General features: G+C 36.8%; 1 protein-coding gene across 1 annotated transcript; it reads left to right on the plus strand.

Moving 5' to 3' along the window:
- The first annotated feature begins 394 nt into the window (after positions 1 to 394).
- LOC133310715 (disease resistance protein RPS5-like) lies at positions 395 to 10,348 on the plus strand. Its single transcript, XM_061511686.1, has 2 exons — positions 395 to 634; positions 8,438 to 10,348. Exons 1-2 carry the CDS (start codon positions 395 to 397, stop codon positions 10,346 to 10,348), a joined length of 2,151 nt encoding a protein of 716 aa, XP_061367670.1.
- The last annotated feature ends 1,580 nt before the right edge of the window (positions 10,349 to 11,928 follow it).

Consider the following 11,928-nt stretch of genomic DNA (forward strand, 5'->3'; position numbering starts at 1 on the left):
ATTTTGTTTGGAAAAACAAGTGACACGTGTCACCACCTCATGAGAGACGTCCCATTTGGTCGTCTTCCCCTCATGAGAGACACCCCAGTGGAGCGTCACAATGTGCAATAGATGCGTAAATATTCCCCAAACTGTCATATTTACATAATTATTTAATTAAATTACAATAAATAAATTTTTTTTCCTACTCGTTAAGGGTTAAGATTCTTAATTTGGTTCTGAATTCTTGAAAACCGGGTCTTGGGCCTTTTCTATATACTTTTTCATGATCATTAACATTATTGCTTTTCTATATTTTATTTATGAGTTTTTTTCTTTTTCTCTTCATTTTTGCATTTTTTTAAAATAAAAAGTAATGGAGGTATTAACAATTGTTTGAGCTATAGATAAAACCATGGAGGTTGTAGGAGTACTTTGGGAAGTTGCTTCCTGTTTGTTCAGCTGCGGTAACGTCCATGCTGCCTATGTTTATAAGCTAGAGAAGAATCTAGAATCATTACAAAGGAAGTGGGTTAATCTTCAAAGCATTAGGAAGGATCTGCATAGAAGAATCGATGATGCTGAGGAGACTGGGGAGATGAAAAGGACAGAGGAAGTGAATGGTTGGCTGGAAAAAGTTCAAAATCTTCAAAAGGTAAACACACACTTCATTTGGTAAATGCTCGCTATCCAGTTATTTGCTTATATTTTTTCGTATTAAACTCGAAGCATAGAAAATCAATGCCGTGTGGTAGATATATTGTATATATATATGACCCATGCATAATTTAGACACCTTTTAGCTACCTATGTCTTGGTGAATGAAACCAATTTTTGTTCTTCAAGGACAAACAATAAAAGGTCTAGTCTTCAAATTAAGCAGAATGTTGCTAGGCTCCTTACCGTTACCAATTTATTCACACTTGTTTAGGTACAATACATAATTATGGCACGAAAAAAGTTATATCAAACAGAACTAGATAAAAATAAGTAAGAAAATCGGCAACACTTTCTACCATATTGGAGAGATATAGATCATGAACTTAGTAAGCCTCTCTAAAATTTCATTATCATTCATTTTGTAAAGAAATTGTAGGAACATCTCTCGATTGCCATTAATTTATTTAAAAGAAGAAAAGTGTTAGATTGTGTAAATTTTACTATACAATTATATTGTATTGTTGTAGCGTTATCTCTTCAAACGTTTTCAAATACGACATTGAAATTTTTTTTATTAGGATAGTTAGATACAAATGTAATTAAATAGAGATTATTCTGAAAAATATTTAAATTTCTTTCCCTCATGTTATTTATTAACAGTTCTAATTTTTAATAAAAAAATAATTTTGAGATTATTAAAAGAATTAGTAAAATAGTTGTACCACTTGTAAGCAGTGACAGACTCAAATTTTTTTCTAATAACCAGTGAAAATAAAATATTATAATTATAAATATATTTAAAACTAATAAAAAATGGAAACTATTATGAATATTTTTGAAGGGAGCTAACTATTAGTACTAATAATCTATTATTATTAAAAAAAGTTTATTTTATATATAAAATAAAAAATTAAAACTTAGGGAGGGGCGGCTACCCTTGCTATCGATCCCCTCCTTAGGGGTGTGTTTGGTTTGAGGATTATGATGAGATATATAGACAAATTAGAAGTGGGTTTGTTAGCTGTCCATGTTTGGTTCAAGGGCTTCCATATTAATTTGCCTATGCTAATCATATAGCCAACAACTTAATTTTGCATGTCTTTTGGATGGAAATAGCAGGCCAAATTTTCCTACTTGAGATGTGGTATTGTTCTTTATCTATCTAAATGATCACATTGTCTAATAACTATATTACGAGCGTACCCTCTGCCACATGCACAAGAAATTGATGCATTAATGAACAGGTACTTGGACCACACGCACAAGAAATTGATGATAGTTGTAATCTATATTGTACAGATCCCTGTGCCACCAATCCTTGGCTGAAACTCTGTTAATAAAATCAAAAGGGGAAATAAATTACTTAATTGTCAATCCAATATTGCTCTTGTAATACACAACAGCAAATTTTTTGTATGCTCTCCATACAGTTTTCGAAGCCATCTGGTTTGGATGCATAAGCAGCAGCATATAAAGTCCTGGATGATATGCAGCAGCATCTTGGCCCATGCCCCTTGCTTCTTGACCAGCAGCTTCTGTAAAGAACCTTGGAATACATCATCCCAAAAGCTAGCTCAAAGGGTGGGAGTGTCCAAGGCCTTATGAACTCCACATTAGTTGCACATACAACCAATGTGGGACTATATATCTCAACACACCCCCTCACACGAGAGCCCTTTGGGCTTGAAGCGTGGACAATGCAACAGGCCCAGCCTACCTGTGCTAAGAAACTCCACAAGAGAAAGTGAGGGGCGGCGAGGCTCTGATACCATGTAAAGAACCTTGAGATACACCACCCCAAAAGCTAGCTCAAAGGGTGAGAGTGCTCAAGGCCTTATAAACTCTACATTAGTTGCACTTACAACCAATGTGGGACTATATATCTCAATACGCCCCCTCACACGAGAGCCCATTGGGCTTGAAGAGTGGACAATGCAACAGGCCCAGCCTAACTGTGCTAAGAAACGCCACAAGAGAAAGTGGGGGCGGCGAGGCTCTGATACCATGTAAAGAACCTTGGGATACACCATCCCAAAAGCTAGCTCAAAGGGTGAGAGTGTCCAAGGCCTTATGAACTCTACATTAGTTGCACATACAATCAATGTGGGACTATATATCTCAACAGCTTCAAATGCCCAATGAGGCACTCAGATCATATCAACCAGAATCTAACAAAATGAAAATAGCAACTGTTATCATCTAATATTTGTCAAGTATAGAAAATCAAACAGAAATGAATATACATTTAGATTGCTAACAACGTGATTATCCCAACATACTTCAATCAACCCCATACATGCAAATCTTTGAAATTAAGAGACAACATTAGATTAATCATATTGCCTCCAGAAAGAACCCAGCAGTACGAGCTCTGTAACACCCCGTATATATCCGGTAATGTTATCATACTATCGTATTAAGCTGCGCTTAATTAAAATTGCGGAATATCTTTTCTTTTCAATTATGATGTCATTAATCATTACCAACTTGATTACTTAATCATTTTCAAAACATCGCCTGTATGTAATTGCAATAAAACAGCTAACTGAAATACCTCATGAAATAAATAACATAAGGTATGTCTCTAGTCACGGAACTACAACACGTAGACCGGACCAACTATCAGTTTATACAACTCAACTCAAAGGTACTAACCACATAGTGGCATGGACAACTCCCATGCTCACCCAAATAAGGCAACAAAGCCCAACATAAGTCTCAACTCAAATCATCAACATAATAATAAAGCGGAAAACATAAACAACTTCCAGTCCAGTCATGCTAGCATATAACATACAACAGCAATAATCATCAGCTAACCTCTGGCCTCCTGGCGCCAGAGGCATCAGTCCACATACTACCTGATCCTGAAATAAGCATTCCCAAACGTGGGGTGAGATATCTAAACAAGAAATCTCAGTAAGATAAGGGGTCCTCAAGGATCTTCCACCCCAAGCTCACTTACATGTGCAATATACGTTTAAAAGAAGTTTATCATCATCAGTTCTAAAATAGTGCAATGCAGCAGATAATCATGTCATGTGTGTCAATACTATTCTACTGGCCAGAGAAATGCAGGATTTAAATACGCCAAATACCCACACATAGTGCAAGACGCCACTTGCATCCACCCCGGATTACCGTTTTGTATGATGCCACATACTCAGGCTTACCGTCAAGATGGAACAACACATGCATATTAAAAGTCATTACACATAGAGTTCAACAACATTTCAAATATCCAAAGCATGTAACACAGCATGCATATAACCATACCCCCATGGGACATGGTGGAACCACAACATGGCTAAACCGAGGACACAAAAGCTTACCTTGCAAGCTAACACCCAAAGCCAAGAGTCCACAGCTCAAAGTCCAAACACAGTAGAATCACAATCTGATATGGACCAATAATACATCAACAATCATACTTGTTGGGTGGTTTGCTGATGGTGGAAAAATATAAGTTCTGATAGGGGACGGTCCTCTGTTCTTGCAGAACACAGATTCGTCCCTTAGTTCCAACCCAAGTGCTCAAGTGCACGCATCAAGTAATAAAGGGAGTATTAATGCCCAAATTATCGTTCCCACGAGGATAGAGTACTAATTATTGTTTTATCACTGTTTATAAAGAGTGAAAATGAGAAGAAAAGTTAGTAAATGAACTGTCTGGTCAACCGCTCCCTACTGTCTTGACAACGTTCCTCAGGAACAGTAGGTTCAATCTGATGGCAAATAGTTGCTCGCTGCGTTATGTATGTGATCCTTCCTGTTTAGAAGAAGGTGAGATAACAATCATTGGAGTTTTTATAAGTACTAAATAAAATAAATAAAACTACTAAAACAGAAATAACTATAATCAAGAGACAATAGGGTGGTGGTTAAAACAGTTTAACAGAAGGAACGGATTCACTGCTTCACTCTTAAAGGGGTTGTTTTCTCTGCTCAAGACTTAGCACCTTTTGGCTTTGTCCCAGTTTCTTTGCCTGCCAACTCTGATTCCTCAACTCATGGTCTAGATGGCTCACAAGTTTCCATATTCCTACGGCTCCCTTGACTCCAACAGGTACTTAGTTCAGAACCTTAAAATGGACGAGTTGGCCCCTTATTCCTAAGGTGACCAGTAGCGTTTTTGCCATGACATCTACCTTCCCCCAATGGCTAAGCTGTCTGAAATCCCTTCCTTATGGAAGTTCCTTTCTCAGTATGTACCCAATTTCCATTGGCTTACAATGAATATAGCTTACTTAGCCAAAGAAATACAAAAAGCTTCGGTCAAGAGTTTTGAAAATAATTCTTTAAGAGTTTCACAGTTTACCCGTTCCACAGATAGTTCAGCTCATGGCTGATAGTTTAAACATAATTATTTTCAACTGAGATCACATAGACCCGAGATTCAGTTAAGAGATAACGATTGGAACAAAAAGAAAAACACTTATATTAATTTAAAAGACAGTTTACAAAAAGAAACAGAAAATGGAGAAAGATGGGTATTTGCTCGTGAGGAGTCTTGATGGTTGTTTACAGAGAAGAGAAGAGGGGTTGTCACTTAACTACAGTTAAAACTTAAAATTAAACTAAGTTACTAACTACTACTAAGTGATCTCTTCCTTTCGGACTGCAAACCCTCCAGGATTCGATGATGTTTTTGTGTGAGGGTGGTCCAATTTATAGCTGGAAGAGGAGTGGCAAGACTGTAATTCCTTTGGAGCTAGTTGCTTGAATGAGGGGACGAGACTGTGGCAGCAGAGTGTGAAGCTTGCGTGAATTCCTGAATAGAACAGGTTTTGCTGATGATTAGCCGTTGTTTGCAGACCTTCCCATGTTTTGCTTCTGTTTTCAGCCAGTGAGAACTCTTGATTCTCTGCTCTTCACGTTTGCAGCTGCTCAGTTGGTGCACCACCTTGCTTTATAGAAGTCTTTAACTCTACGTTACCTGCAAAGTGTACAGAAGCATTAAATGAATGGAGCAGGTGTATTAAATGCGTCTCAGTCCTTTCCCCTTTTAATTTATTTTAAAGGAATACGTTACCATCCGTTCTCCCACTGTGTTTTTGTCACAAATGTGTAAAACAAGTGATTTTCATGCTAAAGTTGCTCATCAGAAGAGGGAACGTATGGTATTTTGCCATCAAAATGGGCTTAGACGAGAACGAATTTACATCCCATCAATACTCTACAAGTATACAACATAAAGACAACGCCTTTTCATTACGTTTTACGTCTTAAGGCTTCTCACCAAGCCATAAGCCTTTAATCCCATGATTCTGACTTACATTAATTAATTACAGAAGTTCAACTTCCTCAAACTAGGGTCCACAAACCCATAGATCAGTTCTGGATGAACAGTACGCTATTGTTCCTCACAAACCCAGAATATCCGGATATTCCTCGGGGGCATATCCAGATATCACATATCCGGATATCAATATCCGGATATCCAGATGCCCATATCCAGATATCCAATATCCGGATATCCAGCTCCACATATCCGGATATCCAATATCCGGATATTTTACGAGCAGATATCCGGATATTTCGCGACAGAATGCAGTTTCTGCATTTCGCGAAGATATCCTTCCAAGGTTCCATTTGTAACACTTCCAGAAGCTTAAACATGCATCTTAAGGTCCATTTAGGTTCATATGACAGTTGGTTACTTGTTTAATTCATTAAACATGCCAAGACATCATCTTTAACCCATTAAACTCAAGAACAAGGTTGGTACAACTTACCAAAAGCTTAAACTCAGCAAAAAGGGTGTCCTTGGAGCTCACTACCAACTCCAAAGGTTCTGACTTCAAGGGTGCACGAAAATAGTGTTCAAGACTTGATCTTTCTTCACAAAGGTTGACACTTGGAGCTTCAACAACCAAGAACAAAGATCCAACCCAACAACCCACCAACTCAGCCCCCTTACAAACACCACACAGCCACAAACTCTAAGAAACAAGGTCTCCCACAACCTCCCAATGATGATACACACTCACCCAATGTGATTTGATGAAGAAACCAAGAAGAAATGAGGCTTCTTGGCTCCCAAAGGTGGAGAGAAAGGTGACAAGGGTGGATGACTTCAAAGGCTCAGCAAAAAGCTACGTAGAGGTGCCAAACATTAGACCTAGGATCATGTGCCCACCACTTCTGCAGCCACTTAACAATTAAACGCACAGTATTAACTTTAATTGCTATGCTTAGCATTTTAATTTCAAACTCAGGATTCTTAACCTACTCAGTTTTACAAGAATTATCATATTTTTCTTATAATATTCAGAGCACCTTTCCGGTACGCGCTTTTCATAGCCAGTACCAGTTTCCGGCACCAGTTCTCATTATTTTGACTTGAAACTCGTTTTACAAGTCCTACATATTATTCTAGTAATTATCATGCACTTATTATAATTTTCCGGGATACTTTTTCGGTACGCATTTATACCGACTAGTAGAACCAATATCTGCACTTTTCTTCCGAAAAGCGACTTTCAGCATTATTACTCACTTACTATAATTATTAGAGCCTCATAATAATTATTAGGGTCAATTATGAAATTATTTCCTAATTTCACATAATTAATTAATTAACTTCCTTAATTAACGGTCCGGGTTTGTACAAGCTCAATAACATTACTTTCTTTGTAACTTTCTGAGAATCCCACAAAAGTGGGAGATGATATTCATTCTATTCAAGATACCAGTGGATGCAACTCTTTTTTGGTAGGAGAAAAGAGGACAAAATCGTATGCAATTTTTTAACCACATACAAGGGACTGTGTTTCAGTAACAGTGTGCATCAGAACATTTTTTAAAAACAAGGTTATTTTCGTAATAGCTCCTTTTTTTTCTTATCTATATTTTACCTACATCCAAACATAGACTTTATAAAAGTTACCTAATTCTTCCGTCCAAATGTTTTCCAACCAAACAACTTTTTTTACATTTTCCTACCAAACATAATCCTCCAACCATTTTCCTATGAATAACATTTCCCTATTATTCATAAAATTTCTCTCCAGCCAAACGCCCCCTAGGAAAAAATTTACAATACCATGATTGTAGGTGCGACCAGCCAATGAAAAAACACCACCTCGGTTATTTTTTGTAGTGGAGTCAGAAGAAAAAAACTTGTTGTAATTTACACTATGTACTCTCGAAAATATATAGTGTAAATTACAAAAATTCAAAACATGCATCCATTTCAGCACCACCGTAGTACTAAAAATGCTGCTCCCTCCCTAGGTCCATCCCTCCTTGGAAGGCAATTGAAAGAATAGATATTTTGCACAAGCACTTATGTATGCAACATTCACACTCTAAGCCGGTAAGGGGATCACTGGTCTTTTGCACCCCTTACCTCTGCAAACACTAGCCTAAGAGTGTGAAACTGGAGGGGCGGACACATCACCCATTTCCCACCATATATAACACATGATAGAACACCCACTTAAGCACCTCAAACCCAACATTAGGGAGCGAGACCAAATTCAATCAATATTTGATCACTCCATCTCGGACTATATGGAAAATACTCATCTATCTTCTTATTTTGAACAGGGTATATCCTCCCTAAATTTAATAAAGCGTATCTTGAATTTAACTCATTAAATAATTTAAGAGCAAATGTTGATTTGATCACTTTAAAGTCACTTTAAATAGTTTTTCTATTATTTCACTAATTCATAAACATAAAAAAACTTAAAGATCAGGATATATACAAAATCTAAAACTTTAAAAATCAAATATAAAAAAAAAATTAAATTCATACATATTAATCAAGTCTTACTGTGCATATTGCTTACAGGTAATGGAGGAAATTCAAAACCAAGGTTCTCAAGAAACTCATAATAAATGTCTAAGCGGTTGTTGCCCGAAGAATTGTGTGTCAAGCTACAAGTTAGGAAAGAGAGTTATGGACATGCTTAAGGAGGTGGATGGACTCTTGGAGAAACGTTTTGTTGATATTACTTGCAAAGTGGAATGTTTAGGAGAGCAAGAAGCATTTGAATTGTTTTGTGAAATGGTAGGTGAGGAGACATTAAGCAGTCACCAAGATATTCGAAAGTTAGCAAGAGAGATGGCTAAAGAATGCAAAGGATTGCCACTAGCACTAGTTACAGTTGGACGTGCCATGTCAGGAGTGAAAAGCGTTGCAGCATGGAGTCAAGCCATACATGATTTAACACGCTCCTATTTCATACATAAAAAGTTGGAAGAGGATGTGTTTCATATCCTCAAGCTTAGTTATGACAGACTCCCAAATGAAACACACAAAAGTTGCTTCCTATATTGTGCATTATACCCAGAAGATTATGAAGTTGAAGTTAAAGATCTCATTGATCGATGGATCGGAGAGGGATTTCTGGGTAAAGGTAGGATGAAGAAGAGTATATATGATATGTATGAGGAGGGGGAATCTATCATTGAAAAATTAAAGCTTTCACGTCTCTTAGAGGGCGTTGAAGATTATCGTAATGGGACATTTAGAATTAAGATGCATGATGTGATAAGAGATATGGCACTATGGTTAGCCCGTGATGAAGATGGAAACAAAGACAAAGTTGTAGTTGAGGGGGAGGCATTAGGCATGTCAGAAATGGATTTTGAAAGGTTGAACGATGTGGAAAGGATTTCAATTATAAATGCTGCGAGTGGAAGTTGGCAAGTACCATCTTGTCCAAATCTCCTAACCCTATGTGTAAAGGCGGATAATATGAGTATCACTGACTATTCAAATCTGGAATCCATGACAAAGTTGAAAGTCTTAGACCTATCAGGCAATTATGTTGTATATATACTAACAGAAATAAAAGAATTAATGAGCTTTGAATACCTTAATCTGTCAGGTGCAAAATTTGGAAATGGGTTGCAAATTGTTTTGAAGAATTGTAAAAAGTTGAGGGTATTGCTTATGGAAAATGTTGATTCTATCATCATTTCTTTAGAAGAGATTGCAAGTCTTGAGCAGTTGAAGGTGTTTAGATTAAGTTACAGATCTGAATCAACAAGAGCGGAAGAAGAGAAAACACTCATAGAGAAGTTGGAATGCTTACCAAAATTGGAAGAACTGTGCATCCAATTAACAACCACCGCAGGCCTCCGTAAGTTACTTGAGTCGAACAAACTGAGGGATTGCTTGAGACGTTTTCTGCTTCACAGTATCACGTCACTTGATATGGCATCATTTTTAGCATCTCTATCAAAAATGAAGCATCTGGAATGGGTAGAGTTATTCGGAATTGAAAATATTATGGAAAGCTCATCCATTGCTGACATTTTCCATCTTTGCAAGCTTCGCCATGTGCAGATTAGATATTGCCATTCAATAACTCATCTGACATGGCTGAGGTATGCTCCGCTTCTTGAGTATCTTCGTGTTTTCAGTTGTGGTTCAATTGAAGAGGTGGTGAAGGAAGCCGAAGATGACAGAGACAACTCTAATGATATATTCCCAAATCTTAAAACTCTCCACCTTAGTAATTTGGGAAAGCTGAATAGCATTTATAAGAGAGCATTGGCTTTTCCTTCCCTTAAACACATTGGTGTATATCATTGCCCAAAGCTGAGGAAGCTTCCTTTGAATTCCAACTCTGCCAAAGACAGCTTGATTACAATCAAAGGAGAGTCCGAGTGGTGGAACAATTTAGAGTGGGATGATGTAGCCGTTAAAGACCTACTCCAATCAAAATTTCAATCATATGATGTGACTGAGTAGTGAGTGCTGATAAGTCTACCATTGTTGGTGTCAATGGTCGTGCAAGCATTGCATTTGAGAGTGGCACAATACTTAAGCCACTCGTAATTTGTGGTCAGGGGATTACATCAAATTAAAGCTTAGTGCCAAGTATCTGAGGCTTTCATTACTAAGTCTTTCATTTTACAAAATTTACAAATTAAAGCTTTTGTGTGCCAGTTTGGATTGAATTAAATTCATGTATTTCTACTTTTATGATGAAAATCTTGATCATAGGGTTGTACTTGTACATACTTGCGTATTTTATTTATCATTAATATATACTTGATGTTTAGCGTTTGTACATTTCAGCTTTGAATTACTACTTAGTTATAATAAAGTTTTTAGTTTCTTCGAAATTTCACCCTCTCCCACTTTCATGGTTATGGGTTTTTATTCTATTTCTCCTCTTTTGCTTTTCGCCCACCTCTGTAGTTGGTCTGTTTATTTAACCAGAGATAATATTGGTTAGCTTCAATTAGTTAAAGATCATGAGCCAACATTCTTTTATGTTAATGCCCTTCGAGTCATTTTAATTTCAAAGGTTTGTTCTCTGTTTAGCAAATGCAGTTGCAGTTACTGTAGAATATTTGAAGGATTAAAAACCACAATGCAAATTGTTTCACAATTACGATTGTTATATTTTAATGTGAATAGACAAATAAATAAGGATGAAAACTCGCTAGATTTGAATCTTCTAATTTTACACTTCGCTGTTTATAATGCACCCTTCAATTTCAAAGAGACTTTAGACTACGAATTGTACATACAGATTTGAAAGGCAATATCCCAATATCAAACTTCTATTTAAGAAGTCAATGTCATTCTCATCAGGTGGGTATTCTATAGCATTATCCCATTGTCAAACCAAGAAAACTTTTAATTGGAGCCGTTGTCATTTATCTTTAGGCAATGCCTTATTAGATTGAGGATTGTTAAAAAAATAATACTGCATAATTTTACATAACACAGAATAACATTTTGAGTCAAAGCCTAGGCATGTTCCTTATCATTATTATGACAATTATTTGCAAAGGGCTACATGTTACAACCAAGCCTAAGCGTAAGCCCAAACGTCCTCAATACTTGGACCAGTATGTCATCTGAGGCAGCCTAATTAGTAATACAATAGGTGTAGCTATCGTGGGTAGTAGTTATATGTAACGGGAGTCACATACTTTAGTTTGTTTCTGCATTATTAATTAGTGTTTTATTAATTCTGCAATTTTCAATTGATGTTTAAATAGTAATGAAAGAAAGTAAGAAAAGGCATCTGATTCAGTTGCAACAAACTTCTCTCTCTTCTCAATCTCTCTCCCTAACTTCTCTCTTTTCTGAACTTTCTCCCTAACATTTGGTGCTTTCATTGAGAGTTGAACTCCCTTTCCAATGGCTGAAAATACCCGCCTTAAAGATGTTTCCAATAGGGTTGATTCCCTGCAACAGGACCTCAATCATAGAGTTGATGCATTACATCAACGTTTTGATGCTGCGGAATTATTACGTGAACGCCAGTATTTGAATCTTCATGAATTACAAACAAATTTACAAGAATCCAATGC

The sequence above is a fragment of the Gastrolobium bilobum genome, unplaced genomic scaffold (assembly GCF_033153095.1).
Source record: "Gastrolobium bilobum isolate Gb01-03AN ecotype WA unplaced genomic scaffold, APGP_CSIRO_Gbil_v1 utg10862, whole genome shotgun sequence".
In the NCBI taxonomy this organism is placed as follows: Eukaryota; Viridiplantae; Streptophyta; class Magnoliopsida; order Fabales; family Fabaceae; genus Gastrolobium; species Gastrolobium bilobum.